This window comes from Juglans microcarpa x Juglans regia, chromosome 2S (genome assembly GCF_004785595.1).
Source record: "Juglans microcarpa x Juglans regia isolate MS1-56 chromosome 2S, Jm3101_v1.0, whole genome shotgun sequence".
Classification (NCBI taxonomy): Eukaryota; Viridiplantae; Streptophyta; class Magnoliopsida; order Fagales; family Juglandaceae; genus Juglans; species Juglans microcarpa x Juglans regia.
In genome coordinates this window covers 28,914,501-28,940,600 of record NC_054597.1, presented here as the reverse complement: position 1 = coordinate 28,940,600, position 26,100 = coordinate 28,914,501, and the positions used below count along the sequence as shown (strand labels likewise).

The window sequence follows — 26,100 nt, the reverse complement described above, 5'->3', positions numbered from 1 at the left end:
TGCAAGATCAGAGGTGATGTGATATGTTGCGCCAGTGTCGGGATACCAAGAGGGATCAAAACCTTGAGATGGGGATGCAACATAGGCTTGCATGGTGGAGGTTTCACTTTGATAGTTATCATCGTACCTGTGATAACAATGGAGAACAATGTGACCAGTCTTGTTGCATACCTGACAAACCAGTTTGGGGGGGCTGAGAGTGACCACACCCTTACCTCATGAGCCTCTATAAGAACTGGAGTTAGATGCACCTCCAGATCTAGAGAAGGACTGGGAGTGCCCCCCATGGCTTGGACGAGAAGGCATAAACTTATTGGCAACATTGGCACCAACCATTGACAAATCCACAATAGATTGATGTTGCTCTAGACGAAGCTCGTGAGCAAGTAAATGACCATAAAGATCCTGAATAGAGATGGGCTCCACACGAGTAGTCACTGAGGTGACGAAAGAATCATATTTCGGACCAAGACTTGCCAAAAGAAAGGAAACAAGTTCGAAATCATTGAGTGGTTGATTTGCAGTGGCTAAGGTGTTCACAAGGGAGGTGAATTTATGGAAGTAGTCAGCAATGGTGGAACTACCCTTCTTGAGCGTCATAAGCTAGTAATGCAAGTTTATGGAACGAGCACAAGAAGAAGCAGTAAACATATTTTTTAGGGTGAGCCACACCTCACGGGAACTGGTGCAATTGACTACATGAGTCAAAATTGATTCGGATAGTGAGGAGTTAAGAGCACTCAAGATAAGTTGATCTTGAAGCATCCATGATGTATAGGCCAGGTTGGGTATAGGCTGGTTTAATGGAGAATTTATAAGTAGGGGTGGGCAGGTGAAACTGCCATCAACGAATCCATAGAGATGTTGGCCTTTCAAATACGGAACCACTTGGGCCTTCCATAACAGATAATTGTCCCACGTGAGTTTGATGGTATGAGGTTGTGAAGGGGGCAACAGAGGTGGACGTGGGTGGTGGTACAATAAGGGTGCGGGAAAGAAAGGGTGGGGACATATCAGAAGTAGAGGAAGGGTTCAGCCATGGTAATTTGACGTGAGTCTAGCTGGGTCTTGATATCATGTTACAAGTCTGAGAGAATTGAAATTATTGCCTCACAGAATATTGTGCAGGCTTGTTTATTTATAAACGTAAGTAGTAAAATGAAGATAGAAGTTTATTTACAATGAAAGTAGAAGTCTAGAAGTCTATCTAGAAGACACTTGGCTGTGTTGCATCTTTATTGAAAGAGATGAGCTTTGCTTGTTCTTATCAGTAGCAGGAAGATTATCATTAACAGATTTACATGAAAAAATTAATTTTTTAATAGTAAATTTTACTCTTTTTTAAAAGTGAGTGTGCGAGATTTACACATTTGATGGCTTAACTATATTTAACATTACTCACGACTCATGCACAGCCCTCACGAGGTTGGTTATGAGTGGTGCCTGAGCTTCTCATGCTCAAGCATTGTTGCATAGGTTTCCTTACTCTTCAAAAAGGCTACCAACTGGATTAGGATACGAGAATTCAAATGCTAATGCCCTATTGTGCTTGGCGCTCTAGGCATGTTACTTTTGAGAAAAATAAGAGCTGATTACTTGATTTTACTCCTATTATGTTTACATCTATTTTATCACTCTACTTAAGAGTAGTTATATAAAATTGAAATTAATTTTTAATGAAATTTCACAAATATATTAATTGATTTAAAATAAACTGTAAAATAATTAACGCGGCAGTGTTTAATAATTCTTGGAGAGGTAAAGATAGAAGAAAAAGAAATTCAATTGTACCGGCTGTTTTGTTATGACAGGCTGCTGATGTGGCGACTTATCGTATAAACTTGGGATCCATTTTAATCCCAAATGGTATTGGGCACCTTTTTGGATTTATCAACTATAAAAATTCTGTTTATCATCCCTACACATCATATATCAATTTTTTTTTTTAATTTTTTCTATACAAATATATAATGTATGGATGATAAGTAAAACAACTCAATTAGTTTAATAAGAATAAAATAAAATAAAATAATAAATAATAAATAATTTTAAAATATATAAAATGTGTTATGTGAGATGATGAGTAATATCTCTCATAAAAGTAACTCAAAAAATGACCTATAAAAACAAAAAATGCCTCCATAGAATTGAATATTATGCAGCTTTCATGCTGCAGATGGATAGATAACAGAGACACTCCTCATCTCATCTCAAAATATAGATGCCGAAAGTAGCTTAGTACTGCATATTTAAACCAACTTTAATCAGAACAAAAAAAATCAGATTACTCTCATCTAAAATTAGTCTCAGCCAGCCTCCATCTCACTGTAATTGCCAACGAACCATCCCTATATCTGCTTCATGCTGAAATTGATGTATCTATATCCATCTCATGCTTCAGTTCCTGTTTTTGCATGTTCAACTGTTTCCCCAAGGGTGAACCGGACAAACCTTCTAACTTTTATGTTCTCCCCAATTGCAGCAACAGTTTGTTTCACCAAGTCCTTCACCAAAATACTATCATTCTTAATGAAAGGCTGCTCCAAAAGAGCCATCTCTCCAAGCCTCTTTGAGATCCTCCCCTCAACAATTCTCTCTCTAATGTTCTCGGGTTTTGATAAGATGTCCTCTCTCTGCATCTCTAGCTCTTTCTCCTTGTTCTTAATGCTCTCCGGAATATCCTCGGTGGATACAAATTGCACCTGCGGGCAGGCCACCACTTGCATTGCCAGATCATCAACCAACTCCTTGAAATTTTCACTTCTACCTACAAAGTCAGTCTCACAGTTCACTTCGATTAGCACTCCTATGCGGGAGTCGTGAATGTAGGACCCAATTCTGCCTTCAGCTGCAAGACGGCTCGATTTCTTGTCAGCAGTTGAAAGACCCTTTTTCCTAAGGTACTCCTGTGCCTTCTCAAGATCTCCTCCGGTTTCAGCAAGAGCCTTCTTGCAGTCCATCATCCCTGCTCCAGATTCATCTCGTAGTTGTTTAACCAATGCAGCAGACACTGTAACTGTTGGTGGCCTGCAGGAGAGTTGGACAAATATAACGTTTACAAGGTATGCAAGAAATTGTCTACCTTCTTTTCTCAAATAAAATTTGTGTGAAAAGAATCAGTGTATATTTATTTCTAGGAGGATGAATATTCACTGTATGAAAAGAACTGTAACAAACAATGAACTTTACTTGAAAAGAAACATGCTCAGGTAAACCGGGAAATGTAAATAAAAATATTTTCACTCCAGATAATTTTTAACACGTGACTCATATAAACTATAAAGCTCTAAATATGTGAGTAACTTTTCAAAAAGGACCTTGAACAGCATTGGCACCACCAGATAATAAATACTGCCAACTTGATTGGCAAGAACTTATTTTTTTATTGGTAAACTTGATTGGCAAGAAATCAAATGTAAGAACTACTTGGTTCATTTTTAGTAATGCTTGTCTTGGCCAAAGGATTGGCAATCTTCAATTCATAAAGAGCCATGCTATATGAGTTTTTCCAAATAGCTTTTCCACTAAGAATAATGCAATCCGATAAAATTGGCCCAAAGATCCCCTCACCGAGAAATAGGGGCAACAAGCAAATACTCGAATAACAAATATTTATTTTATTTCCTTCTTTTGTCTGAAAAACATATCGGTTTTTCAATTTTGTCACCTTAGCAAAAGGGTTGGAAAATGTTAAATGAGTAATGATTGAGAACTTGTCAAATAGATATAGAAGAGTCGTCATTTTATATAAGTGTCCTTTTACTGCAGTGTTGTAAAATGGCTGTAAAAATGGTTGTCTCTATCATTTTCCACTCCTATCCTACGTTGTTGATGTGATATTATCCAAATATTCTACTTTCATCCCACTATGTTCTGGTTTGGCATTATCCAGTAAGGCAGGAATCCTTGTATTTTTCTTAACTAAAAAAAAAAAAAAAGTAACTTATCCAAGGGTTATGGACAATGCCACATCAACACAGTAGAATAGTAGTGGGATGAGAATGTAGTATATTGCATTTTCCATTTATACAACATAGAATTCTTTGTGCTGTGCCCTGATTTTAATCTAATTTCCTTACCCAACGCCAAAACGCTATGATATAATAGTTAGATCACAATTCAAAGAAAGTAGGGACTTACTTCTGAATAGTTTCCTTGGCTTCTACTACAGCAGGCTGTTCTTTTTCTGTTTTGGGTTCCACTTTTGCTTCAGTTTGGGCTGCTACTTCAGCAGCAAAATCTTGGCTTTTTTTCTCCAAGCCCTCTCCAAGATTGTACCGCACGAACCTCTTCACTTTTATATTTTCTCCAATGGTCGCGATGGTCTGCTTCACCCAGTCCTTGACCACCAACTTGTCATTCTTGATGTATGGCTGATCAAGCAATGCCAGCTCCTCGAGCCTCTTTGTGATTCTCCCTTCAACTATCTTTGATCTGATTTGCTCTGGTTTTGACAATAGATCCTCCCTCTGCATCTCAATCTCTCTTTCTTTGTTCACAATTTCTTTTGGAACATCTTCTGTAATGACGTACTGCACCTGAGGGCATGCAGCCACTTGCATGGCCAGATCATCAACCAGCTCCTTAAAAATGTCACCCCGGGACACAAAATCTGTCTCACAATTCACCTCTACCAAGACACCAATCCTGCTATCATGGATGTACGACCCTATCCTTCCTTCAGCAGTGGCTCTGCTTGCTTTCTTTTCTGCACTTGCTAAGCCTTTCTTTCTTAGGAACTCCAGAGCTTTAACAACGTCCCCTCCAGTCTCTGAGAGAGCTTTCTTGCAATCCATCATTCCAGCTCCTGTTTCTTCACGCAGCTGCTTCACAAGAGCTGGTGATATAGCAGCTGCAGCTGCATATAAACAAGTGTTAACAAATGAAGAGACAGTTGACCTGTAGTAGGTTTCTACTGCAATGTGAATCAAACATCAAGTTAAAATCTTATTGTTGACGCCATTCCTCATTTTTAAGTGCCTAAAGTTTGATTAACCAAAGGGCATCCATCCCAAGGGGCAGTTTGATTAACCAAAAGAGCAGGAATTAATAATCTTAGGTTTCAACCAACCATTTTGGACAGTGAATTGTCATCAGAATTTCAACGAACACGAATTTAAAAGAGGGGGAAAACAGTGAAAAGAAGGAGAGAAAAAAAGGGCACTAACGTTCAGTTTTCTGGGCAGGAGTGTCTGGTTGTAAATCTGAGCTCGTTATACTGCCATTTTTATCAGGATTGGGTCCCACCTTGTTTTCTTCACTTGGTGTGCTAGGAGGATCATTCTCTGCACTGGGTGCTTTTATATTAATCTCATCACTGACTACAGCAACATCAGATTGATCCTCTATTACGTTTTCCACTGCTGGACTTTGTGAAGACAAGCTTTGACCAGATATTTCAACAGATGAGTCAGATTTTCCATCATTTTCTAGTCCATCGTTTGAAGGTACCTCTTCAGTTTTCTTGATAAGTGAAGGTGCCTCTTCAATTAACTGAGTAACAGCAGATATACTTCCTTCAGAAGCCAAAATTTCAGAACTCGTTTCCGCTGCTTTCTCTATGGTTTGAACAGCACCATCCACACTTGACGTTGAACTAGAGAGCGCACTTTCTGGACCCTTTTCATCATCTGCAACATTGGTTGACGTATCATCTAAAGCACTAGATCCCACATCTACCTCTAAAGACGTGTCATCACTGACTACAGCGACATCAGCTTGATCCTCTATTACGTCTCCCACTACTGGACTTTCTGAAGACAAGCTTTTGCCAGATATTTCACCAGCTGACTCAGCTTTTCCATCATTTTCTAGTCCATCTGTTGGAGGCGCCTCTTCAATTATCTGCGTAACAGCAGATATACTTCCTTCAGGAACCAGAATTTCAGAACTCACCTCTGCTGCCTTATCCATGGTTTGAACAGCCCCATCTACACTTGATGTTGAGCTAGAGATAGTGCTTTCTGGATCCTTCCCATCATCTGAAACATTGATGGATGTATCATCTATTGTGCCAGCTCCCACATTTACCTGTGAAGTCATCGACGTAATCTCTTCAGGAGCCAGTGCTTCAGAATTCACCTGTGCTTGTTTATCTACGGTTTGGACAGCACTATCAATTCCTTGTGTAGTGCTAGAGGCTGGGCCCTCTTCATCTTCATTGTCTGCAATACCGGTTGAGGCATCCTTGTCTAACGTGCTGGCTCCCACATCTGCCTCCTTTGAAGAAGCTTCATTGTCTTTAATTATTTCATCAACTGTAGAAGAGACACTAACTGTTCTCTCAGTTTTTTTTTGGTCGACTTTTTCTTCTAATTCTCCTGGAGTCTTTCCTATCTCTGGTTTTTCAGCTTCTTTGTCTAATTTTTGCCTCTCATCCAAAAATGAAGCAATCTCCTTGTTTTTACGGAAAGCTAGCACAAAAGGGTTTGTCGCAGTATGGACAACATGTTGGCTAAGCAGTAAGTCCAACTTTGCACCATCTTCTTCCCTCTTCATTGTCAATGTTACCTTCCCTCTTGAGAAGCGCAACACCCGGACACTGACTTCTTGGCCAATCTGAAGGGAAGAGTTCCCCATAATGTTTTCAAATCCTTCATTAGATTCCTCTGATGTGGGGAGGAACCCTTCTTCCCCCTCAGGAAGGGATATAAAAGCACCAGACCTTGTCAAATTCTTCACAGTGCCCTGTAGGTCCTGCCCCTTAACAAATTTTGAGCTCCTTTTCATCTCATCTTTCCTCTGGCTGGGCCTTGAAGTGTTTCTCTTTGCAGCTCCAGCCTTATCACTACTGGGAGGAGAATCTTTCCGCTGCTGCAGGGTACTAATATCGTCACTTCCACGCATAGTGAGAGAAATCCGTCCTGTCTCCATGTTTGCTTCAACTAATCTCACCTGCACCTCTTGCCCAACGGAAACAATACTTCCAACATCCTTAACATAGCTATCACTCAACCTGGAAACATGCACTAGGCCATCGGTGAAAGCTCCAAAATCAACAAAAGCACCAAAAGGCTGAATTGATCTTACTTTCCCAGTAAAAGCTGCACCAGGAACCAGTTCCTCATCCTTTACTGGGGGCATCTCACTTTTCCTAACAGGTCTTGGACGTTGGGACTTAGTTGGAGCAGGACTGCTATCTGTATCATTGGAGGATTCTTCACCACTTCCAACTTCATCAGGCTTAACTTCTGATGCTACACCAGAAACTTCTTCTGGAATGGGTGAACCTGGTTCCTCCACTGCCACGTCAATGCCTGTCGCTGATATTGTATTGGTTCTCGATATATGATGCAAAGAACATCCCCTACTATGTTGAGGGAGCAACTTAATAGAAGTTGACAAGGGTAGCAGATACTTCTGGGTGGATGATGGAAGTTTAGTGCACTTCCTTGACAAACTGACTCTTGTCAAACAATTGTTCATCCTTGTTGTAAATGTAGTTCCAGGAATGAGTGAAACATTGCTTATAGAGCATGGCATTACAGACATCATATTGACCTGAAATACATAAGTCATGGCGTTGGTCTGTGACTAAAATAAGTTCTTCATCCCTTTCTTCTCCTGCACAAGAAATAAAAATGGTGCATGAGAGAAATCATGGGGTTTAAGAAGACACCAGATGTCTCGGTGACTTATAAACCAAGATCCTTTCTCTTTAAGGATAATAGATGTCACTTATTTGGTGCAGAAAGAAACAATTAGGTGCACGAACTTTGGCCCAGACCTTAATTATGAACTTTTCCATGAACAAAGAAATGAAAGCTAGATGTATCTTACCTATTGATGAATATATAAAATACAGCTCAATTCATACATCTAGATGTAGTTTATGCCAATAGTGAAATGTAATGCAACAAATCTTAGCAGCCAAAATTACGGCACAGTGTTCCATCAACATTTGCATAAAAATAATCAGTAGTACAAACGGCACTGAAGGAATTTATCCTTTGCATGGTTCACAGTGTCCAAATGGCTTCATTGAGCTATTCATGAATACTTAGGTTTCTCCACTCCCCTGACCCCAGCTTCTCTTTATTTTGTTCAAATAATTGAACATCAATTCAAATTTATCTCAAATTCACTTTTGGAACCCTATAGGAATCCATATTAAACATATTTGCACAATTATATTACATCCGTCCCCTACAATGGCAATGCTGTGTGTGTGTGTGTGTGTGAGAGAGAGAGAGAGAGAGAGAGAGAGAGAGAGAGAGAGAGAGAGCTGTTAATTGAATGCAAATTGTCAGAAACCTAATTCCATTACTGAAGGATAATTAAAATACAGGCTAAAGGTGTATTTCAAAGAATAGTTCAATTTGAGGAACCAAGATTTTGTCCCCATTCCTGGGTCTACGGTGTCCAATTCTCTTAACTCTCCATCAGGGCACCCCAACTGGCAAACCATTCACTCACTACTACACAACCCAAAGTCAAGCCCTCTTCCACAACCCAATGAGCTATAAGGGAACAATAGTCCAACAAACATCCCAAGAATTAACAAGTTGCTGAAACAGCCACATAAGAACAGGTTATACCATAACCAACCACGAGGGAAAAGGGACAACGTAGAAAAAAAATGCAAACTAACTGTAAAATAATCAAAAGGCATGTAAATTAAGAAGAACCCATTATTCGAAAGCCAGCAAAATTCTCTAAGCAGCGTAAAAAACAACAAAAACTAATACCTATTGAAGCTTCAAGAGCCAAAAGAATTGAGAAGAGAGAAAACCCAAACTATTAGGAGTGCCTGAAGCTTTCTGCGTGGTGATGATAGAGCCAATTTATCACTGGAAATGAAAGGTGGGACTTTTAAATCTTATCTTAAGACAGTGTCTGCTTGCTCATGGATAGAAATCCCAAGGTGAGGATCTTCAATCGGCTCTGGGTTGGCTTGAGTTTGGAGCCAGCCAAGCCGCTTCGAATCCGCATACGTGCACTTTGTTTGTGGACCGAGAAGCATGGGTTTCAATTAGCTGGACCTTAATAAGACTGTGCTGGACCTGATGCTGTTAAAATTAGGAGTGCAACCGGTCCGATCCGATTTTGTATAAAATCTAAGACCGAATTAATATGTACTGATTTTTTATTTTTTAAAACCGATTACGTTTCAATTATCCTCTTAAATCGGTACATTCGGTTTTACCAGTTTTCGATCCGATCCAATTTTTCGGTTATTTTAAAATGTAAAAAATATATAATAAAATATTACTTCTTATGATAACATGTTATTAATAATTTAATATATATATTATGTTTAAAGTATATGATCAATTAAATTTTCATCTTTAAGATTAAACTTTTATTTTATAAATTATAATAAAATTATCTTATATATTATTATATTAATAACATATGATTAAACAAATTACAAATGTTCATATTTAAGATTAACATTTTATGTTATAATTTATAAATTATAATATGATTATTTCATATGTGATATATAATTATATAATATATATAAAAATTTAGTATATAATTATATATTATATATAAAACTTATATATATATAAATATTTTGTATAGTATATAAAATTAATTTTTATATATATATATATTTTCTAACCGGTCCGGTTCTGGAAACTAAAGAACCGAAATCGGACCTGTTCCGGCCGGTTTTTGTAATATAGAAACCGGTTTCAGATTAGACCGGTTCAAAACCAGACCAACCGGTCCGGTTTGATTCAGTCCGATCCGATTTTTCGATTTCTCAATTTAAATTTTCATCCCTAATAAAAATCATAAATGGACCGCTTTCGCCATCGATGGTATACGCGCGTACTTTATATTTGGATCATGAAAAATTATAACACTCTCAACCTGGCGAGAAGAATGCACGTGGTAACTTACCGTGTTTGTGTATATTAATTTTTAGCCAAGGGCCTCTATTGCTGTTTTAGCAACTAAAAATAAATAAATTTGGAAGAGTAAATTGGAAAATTCTATATGTCATACTACAATTTTATTTTCATCTCATTAAATATGATGTGACACATTTATCACTATTAAATAATCATTTATTATATATTTATTTATCATCTGATAGTGATAAATATGCTACATATCACTTAGTATGTACAAAATAAGATGAAAATATAATGTCTAGCATTTCTCAAATTCCAATTTAGAAAAATATCGATAGTCCAAATTTGAGGATCTCAATTATTGGGAAGCAATAAATATGCCAAATATTATTTTTTGTGTAAATTTCTCTAATGCTATAGTGATTATTTCACATGTCTATCTCTTTTTCATTTAAGGTCTCGAGTGTAAATAATAACTCAAGCAGATCTTGAAATTATATATTATACTGACGGTGTAATGTACACTCTCTTAGCAATAAATCTTTCAAAGACGTAATGATAAGCATATCTTTATGAGTTATGTCAGGGGCAAACTTTAATTCTTCTGAAATTATAACTCATCTTAACTCATCATTACAATTTTTTTAAATTTTAATACAAAATATAATAAACAATTCAAAATTTTCAAATCTCAAAATAATAATAATATTAAAAAATAATATTCTAACAATATTCTATCATCTCAACTCAACTCACTTCAACATCCAAACGCAACCTAAATGTACAAACTTTTATAAAAAAAAGTGAATCCCACCAAGAAAAAATGAGTTTTTTTATTTATTTTTTACATTTTTTCATAGTGAGGTCTGTTTTTTTTTTCTTTTTCTTTTTCTTTTTTTTTAATAAAAAGTATGTCCAAAACTTACATATTTAGAGTTTGTATATATCATTATTCTATCTTTATTTCTCTTAAAAAAGAAATGCTTGGGACACATACGCATAACGTGTTCGTACATGTATCACTACTCTTCCCTTATTAAGATAGAGCATAGAGCATATATATATTTGAGTGATTTTGTGAGCGGTATTCTCAAAGGGGCAAGAAATAACATACAACACAAGATACTATAAAATAAGATAAGAACACACGTGTTTTATCTTTACAAATAGGGTCATGCCATTCCAAATTCAGGAACCATAAAATCTAATCCAACAAATCAATCATACATGCCAATTATTAGTGTATTCTTACCAAGCTGGGTCCCATTTCCAGTTGTAACAACAGGCATATACACATGACTTATAATAACATCTTAGGTATAAAAAAAATACAATAAAAATCTTGCCCCTATCTCCTAAACTTATAATGACATGGAGCTTTTAATTCAAGAAAAAAAAAATGAAGGAAAGTTAAGAATTTTAATAAGCTGGTATTTTGCTTAGAAAAAGAAAAGTGTGTAGAAGTCTTGAATCAAATTACACAACCGATCGATCAAATTAAGAACAGCTTATTTATTAACAGGGAAGTAAAAATTAAGAATCATATATATGAAATATATTAATGTAGATTTGGGAGAGGTTGGAGGTTTTATATATATGCCCGGATATCCAGATCTGGATTTTAAAAATAAGGCGGTTATTCTCCCGGATTCATCCGGAAATAATCCAGACAGATAACCGGATTCAATTCGAATATCTGGATTTTTTTTTCCCTTTTTTGACTTAAAACTTGGATATCCGGATTATAACTGGATTTAATCTGGATTTTTATTATTATTTTTTTGAAAAAGACTTTAAAAGTTTTAAAAAAATATATAGTACTTTTTTAAAAAAAAAAAAATTCTGTTATAATGCTTAAATTGCCCAATTTTTTTTTTAAAAAAATAAATAAAAAAATAAAATAGATAATATTGTTATTACATTACAATACAAAATATAAATTTACAAAAAACAAAATAAATAAAAATACAACACAACTAATTAAACAAATAATAATGCAGCCGCACAAAACACTATAAACTCCATATGGGTCATAATCCTTGGAGTCATCATGCATTAACTCAGGGAATGCGCCTTCCAACACCAATGGTCGAGCCTGCCAATTACAGAGCAATAATAATATCAGCATAACATATTCAAAATGAGTTGATGAATTCGACAAATAATAATAATAATAATAATAATAATAACAATGCAGGTCGCAATGCTGTCACATATTTAAACATATTAGTTGATGGAAAAAGAATATACTGATACTCAATTTATGATAAACAGCTTGACAAATAAGGATGCACCAGAAATAGAACAGAACCATGTATCATTGATTGATTAGGGCTGCATAAAGAATCTCTATTAATTCAAATTCGACTATGTAAAGCACTTTGTAAAAGCAGTATCATGTACCAATATAACAGATGGAAAAACTTGTCAGCATTTTCCATGAAACTTTTAACTTCTACTATAGTGATCACACAGGATCTACTTAAAATACCAACAAAGGAAAAAACACCAAAGTAGCTGCACATTGTTGTAGAGAGCTATTGCAGCAAGGTAAATGAGATTCACTAACCTAATAACATCCCTAGTTTCAAGTATTTGGGTATTTTGTGTGATAGATATAGTAGGTTATAAATGGAGGTTTGGGTGCAATGTCTTTGTGGAACTTCACTACCAAAGTTCAACACTACAAGTGAGATTCAATGTATGCGTGCAAAAATATATAGTGGGTTACAAATGGAGGTCAGGGTTACAAAAATCAGATCTTGTCTTCTTGTTCTAGGTTACAAAATTTGCAAAATAACAATAAAAAATATTTTCAGTAGAAAAAACAAAACAAACACAGATACAGATCCAAACCTAAAGAAAGGAAAAAAAAATATAGATAACCCAATAGGTTTGAGATTGAACAAATACAGGTACCATACTAACAGAAACTTAGATCTACAAGCACTGTAACTCAGATCTACAAACACAGAAACTTAGATCTATAAGCATAGAAACTCAGATCTAAAAACATAGAAATAGATCTAGCCAAAGTGGTTGTGAGGGAGGGGCCCATCCCAGAAGAGCCCAGGTCCAAGGAGGTCAAGTTACAAAACCCCAAGCCCTTAGACAAAACCCTGTCGTGGGCTAAGAGCTCGGGCCAGAGGACCGCATGCCGAGCCCATAACTACAAACCTACCCGGGAAGGCCTCTCGGCATTGTGCAGGACACCCTATTGTATGCGGACGGCTGAACGTGCCCAATTGTGGCCTCGTCAGACTCAAGGCATGTCGTATTCAATGCATGTATCAGAAGGCCCGGCATGCAACGGCGTGCCACTAGAGTACGCAAGATGGCTCTACCACCACTTGAAACCCAACCCTGGAAGAAAGGTGGCAGCAGGTTTGACCAAGCACGGCTGGACACTCCACGATCTCCCTTGGCCGCTTAAGCCACGGACTGACACACTGTTGTAGCAAGAGATGAGTGGTAGTAGGTCTGACTCAGGTACGACCTGACACGCCATGATCTCGCAGTGAAGCCCAAATCAGGTATAAATAGCAGCCATCCCTTCTACGGGAAGGCTCTCTCTAGAAATCCTTTACTATTCTCTCTAATCTTCTGAGCTTTTTTGGTCACTAGAGGATTATTCACTGACTTTGGCATCGAAGTGACCCTTGATATCACCGAAGCCTTTTCTTCCTCTTAGTTGTAGGTGGCGTGAGTTTGGTTATTGCGATACTGCTCGAGCTACGAAACACGACATAACAGTAGCGCCGTCTGTGAGATTATTTTTTCATAAAAGCATGTACTTCGCATGCCGGTTGCAACGTGGTCCCAAACTACACGAAAGGGAGATAACGAGGAGGGAATGATGGAAGCAAGACTCGCAGCATGGAGGAGACAATAAGGAAATTGACGGAGGAAACGGGGATTTTCGCCAGGAGAATGTGACCCTCAGGCGCACCAACGAGGAGCTAGTGGGGGGAGGAGAACTGAGCAGCAATGAACATGTGGATTCACGATGGGTCCCTACTGATGCCGCTACAGAAGAGGAGAGATGCAAGATGCACCTCCAAATCCGAGAGCTTGGGGACAAATGCGCGAAAATGGCAAAGAAAATAGACACACCATCCACCGTAGACCAGTTGCTTGTCAGTAGCGACCTCCCATACAGCGTGGGAATCATGACAGTACCACTTCTCCCCAAGTTCAAGGTCCCCTAGATGGAAATGTACGACAGATCCAAAGACCCGTTGGAGCACCTGGAGATGTTCAAAGCCCACATGACCTTGCATGGTTTCCCAGGAGAAATCGTCTGCCAAGACTTCCCACTAACACTGAAAGGGGCCGCCCAAACCTGGTTTGGGTCGATGTCGTCAGGAACGATAGATTGATTCGAGGGGCTTGCCCACCTCTTTATGATGCAGTTCTTGACAAGTCGTAAGAGGAGACACTCCTCAGCAGCTTACCTCCTTACTGTTAAATAGTGAGACGGTGAAAATTTGAAGTCGTATCTCTCGCAGTTCAATTTGGAGTGTATGACAACCGACGACCAAGACGAGAAGATCACATTGGTGGCTCTTCTCGGGGGAATCTGTCCTTGAAATCTGTTCATGACAGAAATAGCACGAAAGACCCCTACTACGCTGAGGGGGAGAAGCGCCGGCTTGGCCCTAGGGGGAGCCACGCCCACACAAACTTGGCCGTGGAAGGGAATCAACACCCGAGCCCCCAAAGAGAACAACCCCGAGATGTGGAAAATTGCCCGTATTGCAAGTATCACATGAACAACCGACATAGCACCTGAGACTGCTATGCCCTAAAAAGAATAAAGGAGGAAGACCAATGTAACCGGATGAGCCGGTTGGAGGACTAGATGGATCGACGTGGCAGAAGGTGCTCGGGTTCCCGGTGGGGTGTGAGCCCGAGAAGGTAGGGAGCAAGAGATGAGAGGCGGAGGAGCCCCCGATGGAGAACAGACCACTCGGGGAGATCAGCACAATCACCAGAGGATATGCTGGAGGTGGAGCCACTTCGTCAGCCCGAACGGCACATGCTCGAAGGGTACGCTATGTGGAAGTGGTAGTCGCTAAAAGGGCTGCAAGCAGGCCCCTACGGCGCACTGGAGGCACCACGATAAGCTTCGACGAGAGGGACAAAGAAGTCATCCTCCACCCACATGACGACACATTGGTGGTAACGATGCAAGTGGAAAACTTTAAAACCCGGAGGATCCTAGTTGACAATGGTAGTTCGACTGACATCCTGTTCTGGGGAAGCTTTTGTCAGGATGGGAATCAGTCTAGATCAACTATGCCTAGCTCTAATGCCACTCAAGGGCTTCACGGGAGACGTCAATCAACCAATGGGAGCCATTACTCTTTCAGTCCTGGCAGGGAAGGCGCCCAGGACCACAACCACCATGACCAACTTCTTAGTCGTCAAAGCCCCATCCTTGTACAATGCCATATTGGGGCATCCCACCTTGAACAGCTTGAGGGCAGTGACATCCACTTACCACCTCAAAATGAAGTTCCCCACCGATTTGGGTGAGGTCAAAGTAATCACTATCGTCAAAAGGACAGAAGAGGCACCCAAGCTGGGTTCACCTCTGACCTTGATCGAATGGGATGAAGAAGTCCTTGATGAATAGGCCCTTCGACAGGCAAAACCCAACGAGCCTTTGGAGCTGGTTATAGTTGATCAGCAGAGACAGGAATGAAAGGTCGGGTTGGGACTAAGTTGGACCCAGGGATTAGAGCGGCGTTGACATCTCCCTTTATCGAACACGGAGATGTGTTCGCTTGGAGCCATGAGGATATGCCCGGGATTGACAACTCCATCATCAAGCACCGGCTCTGCGTTGATCTGCGAAGCTTTAGTGCCGAGAAGTATGGGGCGATAGTTGAGGAGGTAAACCACCTCTTAGCGGTAGGATTCATCTGAGAGGTCCATTACCCGGAATGACTATCTAATGTAGTTTTGGTGAAGAAGGCCAACGGGAAGTGGCAAATGTGTGTCGACTTCACCGACCTGAATAAAGTCAGGCCAAAAGATAGCATCCCCTTACTACGCATCGACCTAATCGTGGATTCGACTACGGAACATCCCCTCCTTAGCTTTATGGACGCCTATTCCAGGTACAACCAGATCAGGATGAACCCGGATGATAAAGAGAAGATAGCGTTCGTAATGGACCGAGGCCTCTACTACTACAAAGCAATGCCGTTAGGCCTTAAGAATGCGGGAGCCACCTACTAATGGCTAGTCAACCCAATGTTCAAGCAATAGATCGACCGAAATATGAAAGTATACGTAGACGGCCAGTTGGTGAAGAGTAAAGAGCCCGGACTACAATTGGCAGATCTACGGGAAGTATTTTCCGTCCTCCAGCAATATCGGATGATGCTCAACCCTTTAAAGTGCACATTTGAAATGGAGACAGGTAAGTTCCTGGGGTTCACATGGTCTCCGAGAGAGAGATTAAGGTAAACTCTGAAAAGGTGGAAGTAGTGATAGGAATGCCTTCCCCTCGCAGCCTTCATGAAGTCCAGAGGCTGGCCAGACGGGTAGTAGCCCTGAACCACTTCATTGCTCAATCAACTGACTGGTACTTACCCTTTCAAAGTCTTAAGGAAGGCCTATAAGTGGGATGAGACTTGCGAAAAAGCATTCGCCAACTTGAAGTTGTACCTAAGCCACCCCCCACTGCTAAGCCAAACAAGACTTGGGGAGACCCTGATTGTGTACCTAGCAGTGTCCTTGCATGCTATATCAGCCGTACTTATCTGGAAAATGAAAGAAGGGCAGCGGCCTGTCTACTACATGAGTTGGGCCCTCAGCAGAGCAGAGGCAAGGTATCCCTGGACGGAATTGTTGGTATTTGCCCTAATCATCATGGCCAGAAGATTAAGGCCATATTTCCAGGCCCACCTGATGAAAGTGCTCACCGATCTCCCCTTTAAAAAAGTGCTGCAGAAGGCAGACACCTCAGGAAGGCTCGCCAAATGGGCGATCGAGTTTAGCGAATTCAATATGGAGTACTTCCCCTGAGCCGCGATCAAAGGACAAGTGTTGGCAGATTTCGTTGTCGAGTTCACCAGCATCCTGGAGGAAGTCCCGAGTGCACCTCAAGGAAAGTCCTGGCAGGTCTATTTAGATGGCTCTTCTTGTCGGGCTAGTGGGGGAGATGGAGTGCACATTATCACCGAGCAGGGAGAGGAGCACAACTATGCTGTCAAGCTGGCCTTCAAAGCGACCAACAATGAAGCTGAGTATAAAACGCTCTTAGCCGGAATGTTAGTCGCATGGTTACTAGGAGCTGAGGAAATAGAAGTGGGGGCTGATTCCCAAGTGGTAGTTAGCCAAGTAGTGGCGCAGTTCACCACGAAAGAAGAAAGGTTGAAGAAGTATCTCCAACTGGTCTGCAACGAGTGCGATCACTTCTATTACTTCAGCATTCAACAGGTGCCAAGAGGAGAAAATTAGAAGGAGGCAGATCGTCTGGTGAGGGTTGCGTTGGGGCAAGAAGAACTCCTCCTTTTGGAACACACCGTGGTCAAAATGGTCGATGCCCCATCCATCGGGAATGAAGTGTTTGTTACAATCCCAACACCTCCCAAATGGGCAACAAACATCTAGAAATTCTTGCAAGAAGGGCAATTGCCTACGGACCAGGAAGAAGACCAAAAGGTCAGGAACAAGGTGGCCCAGTTTACTCTGCTGGAAGTAATTTTGTACAAAAGAGGTGTTTTTGAGCTGCTCCTCAGATGCCTCTCACCAGACAAAGCCCAATACTTGCTAACAGAGATTCATGAAAGAATTTGTGGAAGCCACTTGGGAGGGAAGGCACTGGCTACAAGAGTAACTAGGGCCGGATACTACTAGCCCATTTCCCTCAAAGATGCAAAAGACTTTGCCAATAAATGCTCGAAGTGTTAGAAGCATGGGTCGAATTCGCACTACCCGGCGAGGGAGCTAACATCAATCACGGTCTCGTGGCCTTTCACCCAATGGGGTCTGGACCTAATTGGCCCATTCTCGGGGACAAGGGGAGGAGCCAAATTTGTCATTGTTGTAGTCGAATACTTCACGAAACGGGTCGAAGCGGAGGCTCTTGGAAGCATCACCTTCCGAACCATCACGAAATTCATGTGGAAGTCAGTAGTATACCGATTCAGCATACCTTAGAGCTTCATATTGGACAACAAAAGACAATTCAACTACAAACATTACTGGGAATGGTGCACAGAGCTCAAAATTAAGGTGAAGTATTTCTCGCTGGGACACACTCAAGCCAACTGACAGGCTGAAGCAACTAATAAAACCCTCTTATCCACCCTCAAGAAAAAGATCGGGGGGGCACAAAAGAGCATGGGTCGAAGAGCTCCCAAACGTATTATGAGCATACCGAACCACTGTCCGAACCTCCACCAAGGAGACACCCTTCGCCCTCACCTATGGTAATGAAGTGGTAATTCCCGTGGAAGTTGGAATGCCCACATTCTGTGTCCAACACTTCAACCTAGACACTAACAACAAAAGGCTAGTCGAGAGCTTGGATGTCCTGGAGGAGAGAAGGGAAGAAGCAGCAGTGCAAACGACAAGTAACAAGTGAAAGGAAGAACAATATTTCAACAAACGAGTTAGGCCAAGCTCTTTTGAGATAGAGGACTTAATGCTGCGACAGAATGGAATAACTACCCCGGAAGAAGGAAAGCTAGGACCACGATGGGAAAGCCCATACATAATAACTGCAAGCAATCGACCCAGCTCCTATCACCTTAAAAACAACCAGGGACACCAGCTACCCCACCCCTGGAATGCCAAACACTTGAAGAAGTACTATGTGTAGAAGTATAAGGCAGCACTTTGTACGAACAACTATTAATGAATTACAATGCCTAGATGTTCACCTCAAATCTCTTATTGTCTAAGAACTAAACGTGTCCCTAGACTCACTGCGGGGTAAGGTCCCAAGTCCTTAGATTTTGTACCGACCCCCTATCCAACTAAGCCGAGTCCTTATACTCATAAGAAGATGCGTCCCTTGACTAGCAAGTCGAGTCCTTACACTTGCAAGAAGACGAGTGCCTTGACTCACTAAGTTGAGTCCTTACACTCGCAAGAAGACAGGTCCCTTGACTCGTTAAGGGGTAAGGCCCCAAGACGAGTTCTAACACACAACGCTTCGCAAATAAAGAACGGTAAGGTAAATGGCATGCCTAAACAGTTAGAAGAAGCACGTTTACAAAAGAAGATACAACTTCATTTCATTTCATTAATGAGATACAACTTTTACTAAAGGAGAAGCATAGAGGATGTTGTACAGAAGTCCTACACAAAAAAGAAAGGGGCAGAGAAATGCAACAAAGAGAACACAAGCCCATTACTGAGGAGGAAGAGGAGGGGGAACACCTTCGGGGTAGGGAGGAAACTCTTGCTTCCTGAAGTTCTTAATATAATATTGTGCCTCGGTGTTCAGGGGAAGGGAAGTCAGGTCTAGAGAGCGAGTAGGTCCAACCTGAGGTTCTGACGTAGATGTTCATGCATCCGTTCAAGACCTTCCCAGTAATCGTAAGACCAGGCAACATCCTGGATTGCATTGGTATTCATGATCTAGGACCGAAGGGGAGACATGTTGCATGACTCCTTCCAGTTGAGACCTTAAGCCGGAAATCTCCAAGTCGCAAGTAAGGAGATCAAGATTCTTCTGGATCCCCGTGCGAGAGAGCTCACCAATGCGTTCCTCTTAGCCCTCCGCAGTTGCTCCCTTAGATGCTGAGCCTCCTAAGTAAGTTTGAAGTGCTCATACAACAGCTTGGAGAGCTGTCCAGTGGCCAAGGCCCGACCCCACTAGGACTCCTTCAATTTCTCCTGGGCTAACTCCAGCTCTGCCTCTCGAGCAAAATGTTCCATTCGGCCACAACACAGGCCTCTTTGGTGAGTTGATTCAGGGACGATCGCCGACGGATATTTTCCTCGACATCGCTCAACAGACCTTTAAGGATCTTCTTCCTCTACCGACGCCTCTCGGGGATGGACTCCAACTCTTGGTTATGCTCTTTTAGGAGCATCACCTTGTTGATCAGCTCTTTGCGATTGACCTTAAGGCCCTTGATCCTCCGAGCCGCCTGCTTTATCTTGTAGTACCCAAAATGGCTCAACGTCCCGAGTTATCGGTTGACCTCCTCTAGCTCCCCCAGCTAGGACCCTAATCTTCGTGGCCAGCTGATCTGTGGCCTGCGACAAAAAGGATATGGAGAAACGTTAAGGCAAAGGTTAAAAAAAAAAGATTTGGCGAAGTAAGTGGGAGGAAGGAAATCTTACCTGGACGGAAAGGGGATGCATCATCTGTGCCCTCCACTAAGTGGCAGCAGCCCTGGCTTTGTCCAAGCTTGAAGACAAAGCCCGGCTCCTGAAGAGGAGAGGTCGACAACTGCAAGCTGCTAGTAAAAGATCGAGAGCGACCCCCAACTCTCAGTGCATGGGCCAGGAGCGACGGGAGACGAAGGCCCTGAATCATCGTCGTCACTTAACTCAATGCCAACGAGAGGATCCAGAGAACCCCCTACATGATCGGCCATACTTGGCCCCTTGGAAGAGAGGGGGGGAAACAGCACCAGTGAGGGGGAGGCAGACCCGGCGATCCCCTCTGGGTTTTTGAGCTCGGAGAGGGGGACGTCCCCATGTTCCACCCCCACTTCTCTTTCCCCTTCATCTTCTTGGTCCTCTTCTTCCTCTTCGATGTCATCTTGGATGTAGAAGTTAGGATGTCTTGCTTCTTCTTCCCCATTCTTCTTTCTTCCTCCTCGCTAACAGCCTTGGAGGGACTCCGCTCCTCTTCCCAGGGTTCAGCTTCTTCGGAACTCTGCTCCCCTTCCAAGCGACCGGCTTTTGTGAACGGATCAGGAGCCCACTGCCCCCCCTCCCCCCCAAAGAGCATCTTCAAAGGCCATGAATGGCTTGAATGTGCTGGGTCTGTGAGGAGAGGGGTGCACAAAGGAGCTGAAAAAGTGCGCCTGGAGGTCACACTCGTCCAGTTCTTCCTCCGTAGGTAGCAGAGGGTCGGGGAGGGATGCAGAAGGAGTAGGCTGGGGACACATCGTAGTGTAAGGCCCAGTGGATGAATGTAAACTACTCGGAAACAACATGGGCAACCACGTTGGAGGAACAAGAATCCCTGGGCGCGCGAGTTCCTGCCACCCCTACTTATGGGTGTCCTGACCCTGGGAGGCCTCAAAAAGGCTTTCAGATTCCCCGGCACGACCGCGGGAAAAGGAAGAACCCCAACCTCACCGCTTTGCTTCTCTTGAGGTGAATCATGACGTACCTTCCGTCATTTTGCCTGAAGATTGGAGGAACTCGAGGCACGCTTTCAGGCCTAGGGAGAGGGGATACCACTCAAGAAATTTCTCTTGATAGCATACGAGTGATAGGGCGCGGACAAGTAATTGCAAATGTTCTCGTCTGAGGGGACCAGATCGGCCTACGACTCTTCAAGATGGGCCCGCACCCAAGCTGACACCAACTCCAAGCAAGCCTTTTCCCTCCGATTGAGGGTAAGTTCTAAGCTCTTTGTAGAAGGGGGAATCCCAACACGCCTGAATGGGATACTCCTTGTGGGTGGCCTCCCCCTTGGGATACTCCCAGTCCAAGCCCAATACGAAGAAAGATTTTTGGGACCACTCCTTTATGATTGAGTGGCGCTACTCGAACGAGGGGATCTTCCGGCCTGGAGACCGAGCTTGGAAACTACAGATGCTTCCCGACTGGTAGTTGAGGCGATATACATACAAGAAGTCCTGAGCAGTCAGATGGGGGTATTCTTCAGGGGTCTTGCTAAGTACCATCTGGAAGATGATAAAGCTAGATATCAGGAGCCGCTACAAGATAATTTAAAACCTCACGAACCAGAGGGCAGAACGGGAGGCAAAGACCATTGGCGAACATTAACTGGAAAAGAGCCGCCCTTGTCACCATGCCATCAGGATTCACCGCATAATCTCCAGAACAATAGAAGGACGAATTTTGTACTTGGAGCAGAACACCCTAAGGTTGTCACTAAAGACGAAGGAAACTCAGTGTTTCCCCCTGAAATACAAAGGATCGAGATCGGCCTTGGGTGGCATGATAGTTGTGGCATGATACAAAGAAGAAGAAGGGGTGGCAAACATGACAACTTGGAACACGATGGCTGGAGAAAGAAAGGGGACAAAAACACGATGGCTGGAGAGAGAATGGGAGAAATGGCAGGAACACGATGGACGAAAGGAGGAAATGGGTGAAGAATAAAGGGAAGTGGGCTTTATATAGTGGAGGAAGGATGGAGAGCGCGTGGAAAACGAAGCGACCCTGACAGCTGTGAACTCAGCAAGCACCATGTGGCACACGACATCTGAAGCGACGTCAGGAATGACAGGCATCGTGTCAAGAAAGTGGGGGGCATAGACCAATGAGGTCCCAGGACACAAAGAAAAGGGCGGTCAGCACGTCCAATCTATTTTTAGGAGACAGGACGACCTCAGGAGAGGAAGGAGGTGCCCACTAAATGGGCGGATGACCTCGGGAACTTGAAGCCAAATGAGCGGCACCATAATTAAAGGTGTTATGAATTCCGGCCACGTGCCCGTGATAGGAATTCACAAGGTACTATGAGGGAGGGGCCCATCCCAGAAAGGTCCAGGCCTAAGAAGGTCAAGTTACGGAACATGGCATCTAAAGCAATGATAGGAATGCCGGTCGTCGTGTCAAGAGAGTGGGGGCACGGACCAATGAGGTCTTAGGACATGAAGGAAAGGGTGGTTAGCACGTCTAATTGATTGTCGGGAGACAGAAAACCTTTGGAAATGATGGAAGCCAAATGGGCGGCACCATAATTGAAGGTGCTATGAATTCCCACAATGTGCCAGTGATAGGAATTTGTGAGGTATTGTGAGGGAGGGCCCCATCCCAGAAAGGCCCAGGCCCAAGGAGGTCAAGTTATAGAACCCCAGGCCCTTAGACGAAACCACGCCGTGGGCTAAGAGCCCGGACTAGAGGACCACATTCTGAGCCTATAACAGCAAACCTACCCAAGAAGGCCCCTCAGCATCGATCTCGAATACGCCAAGGAAAGTGTCTCGGGACTCGGCAACCTACCGAGCCCTACTATATGGCACTATGCAGGACGCCATACTATATGCAGACGGCCTAATCGTGGCCTCATCAGATTCAAGGCACGTCGCATTCAATGCATGTGTCAGAAGGCCCAACATGCAATGGCATGCCACCAGAGTATGCAGGACGGCTAAACCACGACCTGACACCCAACCCTAGCAGAAAGGTGGCAGTAGGTCTGACCAAGCATGGCCTGACACCCCACAATCTCCCTTGGTCGCCTAAGCCGCAACTGACACACTATTGCAACAGGGAGGAGTGGTAGCAGGTCTAACTCAGGTACGACCTGACAAGCGATGATTTCCCTCGGCAGTGGAGCCCGAATCAGGTATAAATAGTAGCCATCCCTTCTACGGGAAGGCTCTATCTAGAAACCCTTTACTATTCTCTCTAATCTTCTGAGCTTTTCTAGTCACTTGAGGATTCATTGACTTTGGCATCAAAGTGACCCCGGATGTTACCGAAGCCTTTTCTCCCTCTTAGTTGCAAGTGGCGTGAGCTTGGTTATCACGATACTGCTCGGGCTGCAAAATACGAAATCAACAGTGGTAAACAACCAACAAGAGAGGAAAGTGATATACAAACCGAGAAAGTATCTGAACATTATTTTTCAGAAGCAAAAAAGTACACATAATTTTACTAAATTCATAGTGTTGCGAGCATGTAGATCTACAAACAGGTTTTTGCTGGAAGATTTTAAAAATAAAGAAACCCAAAAAGTAGATCTACAAACACAAACTACAAACTTAGAGAGAGAGAGAGGGAGAGAGAGAAAGCTACCGAGTTTGTAGAGAGAGATCTACAAACACGTTAACGGACGACGACCATTGCTAGTCACCGACAGCGATGGATTTGATGAAGGATGCTTAGGTTTCGTCGAGGGGAGGGGGAGAGAGAAAGAGACAGAAATCAAGAAGTGAGATTAAGAGGTGCCGAGAGGAAATGGAAAAGTGACTTTTACTTGTTGACCTTTTGTTTTGGGTAAAGGAAGCCTACGGGTGCCTTTAACTTTTGGGGGAAAGGGAGAGAAAATGACCCTTGCTACCTTTAACTTTTGTTAAAGTCGGTTACAGATAACACTGGTTAAATACTGGATCTGTAACCAATCCGGGCGGATGTAATAATTTTGTATCTGCCCGGATTTCTAGATTTTTAATCAGATAGGAAAAAAATCTGGTCCGTATATACACCCTTAATTGTAGCCTTAAATTTAAGAACATGAATTGTTGCCCAACGTACATATACCATCTTATTGACCTATAACACCCAGTTTGTTAATACAAATTTGGTGTACCTTTTCACAAGGTCAACATCAAGGTGGCTAGTGGCAGAATAATCAATGAAAAATAATGGCTTTCACACTCAACACAACTTGGAGTAGGAAGAAAAAATGTATTATAGAAAACTGATCATGGAGAGTAGATTAAGTTCGACAACATAAATCTCTACCAGATCAATCCCAATAGTTTCATGGATTCCAGTTTCAAATGCAAGCTTAAACTTAGTTACCACACTATTTGTACCGGCAACAAGATATGTCGATTAGCAAAGCACATAAAACCACAAGGCCCAATAAGGGGCAAACAAATTTTCTCACCTCAACACATTACCTAAAGACTTAAATCTCTACTAGAGATCAATCCCAATAGTTTCAGGGATTCCAATTTCAAATGGAAGCTTAAACTTAGTTCCCACACCATCTGTATTGGCAACGAGATATGTTGATTAGCAAGCAAAGCACATAAAACCACAAGGCCTAACAAGGGGCAAACAAATTTTCTCCCCTCAACACATTACCTAAAGAATTAAAAATTGGTTCTAAACCGTCTAATCAAAAATAGAAATCACACAGTACTGTTAATTAACTCTGTGATATCTAGAAGATCGAAAATTAATAAAACTGGCAAAGAGTAGAAAATAACAAGACAATGAAGCCAAGATCAAAGCTCTAACTACAAATTGCCAAAGGTGCTAAATAGACTAAACAGAGCTTAGCAAAAATATTTGGTTCAATACTCACATCAACCACAAAGATACAGTAACATGTTAATTTATAAGCGGCATTTTTTTCTCACAATTAGAAGGCAAAGAACGCACACAATATATATATATATATATATAATAACAGCTAATTTACGAATTTCAAATTTGTTCTTGTTTTGTGTTATTATATATATATATATATATATATATATATCTATTCGAATTTCAAATTTTCTCAAAGTTCATAATTTGCAGCTCGTATATAATCATAACTATATAATAACACAAGAAAAAGCCAAAAAAAAAATATATACTGACAGAGAAAAGTCCTCTGAAGCCACCAATTCACAGTGCCATTTTGGCAATTCTACGAACAAGTTCGGAGCCAACATCTATGTCGACACTGGTATTCTTTTATGTTACTCTCGCCGAAATTGTTCTTCTGCAATGAAAACACCTGATGGCAGCTATTTCACAGTCTTCTTGCTGCTCCTAATTTGAACTGCTCCTAATTTCTCAGTCTTTTTGCCTCTGTAGTTCCAATGATAACTTTGCTCAGAAAAATCCATAATATCAGCTAATTTACCTTTGTCAGCTATGAGAGGCTCCATATCCTGTACGGATAGCCCTGTGTTTGCTTTGAAGGTAACATGCATGGTGAAAGACATTATTACAGGTTTATATCAGGAAATTGAATTGCAATAGGTTGAGCTAACGGCTAGAAAATCCTGCAACATAAAAAGCATAGAAAGATATGTAGCCGTTTGGATTAGATATCCATCCAACGGCCAGAAATTTCTCCACAAACAAAAATTAATCCTAAATCATATTCTTCATAATATATAAAAGAGGACTGACAAGCAACGACTGGAAATTTCCCGAACATAAAATTGGCTACGAATTTCAAAACCAAAAAGCCCGTTGGAGAAATATATTAACGGCTAGAATTTCCAAAAAAAAAAAGGGATACTCGTTTCATATTGTTTATTTTACAATGTTCTTCCATAATTACAAAACCATGTGCCCGTAAAGAGAAAGAAACACAGAAACTCAGAATCAGTGAGAGAGAGAGAGAGATTGTAGAATTGGGGTTCGAAGATTTGGCAACAACTGACCGCAGACGCTGAAGAAGGAGAGGCGCAACAGTTGTCTCCAAGTATTTCTATCG

The 26,100-nt window shown here is 41.8% G+C and overlaps 1 protein-coding gene and 1 long non-coding RNA gene across 3 annotated transcripts; both read right to left on the bottom strand.

The window, feature by feature from the left end:
* Positions 1-2,147: 2,147 nt before the first annotated feature.
* On the bottom strand, positions 2,148-8,822 carry LOC121251486 (polyprotein of EF-Ts, chloroplastic). Of its 2 annotated transcripts, none has more exons than XM_041150749.1 (4): positions 8,688-8,822; positions 5,169-7,563; positions 4,141-4,852; positions 2,148-3,027 (listed from the first exon to the last, which is right to left on the bottom strand). In XM_041150749.1, exons 2-4 carry the CDS (start codon positions 7,516-7,518, stop codon positions 2,391-2,393), a joined length of 3,699 nt encoding a protein of 1,232 aa, XP_041006683.1. In that variant the 5' UTR covers positions 7,519-7,563; positions 8,688-8,822; the 3' UTR covers positions 2,148-2,390. The 2 variants fall into 2 exon arrangements, with proteins under 2 accessions (XP_041006683.1, XP_041006682.1); XM_041150748.1 differs by having other exon boundaries at positions 4,141-4,858; positions 8,688-8,817.
* Positions 8,823-11,690: 2,868 nt separating this feature from the next.
* LOC121251539 lies at positions 11,691-25,725 on the bottom strand. The gene is made up of 2 exons (XR_005938046.1): positions 25,247-25,725; positions 11,691-11,901 (listed from the first exon to the last, which is right to left on the bottom strand). It is a non-coding gene; the product is annotated as an uncharacterized LOC121251539 (long non-coding RNA).
* Positions 25,726-26,100: the final 375 nt, after the last annotated feature.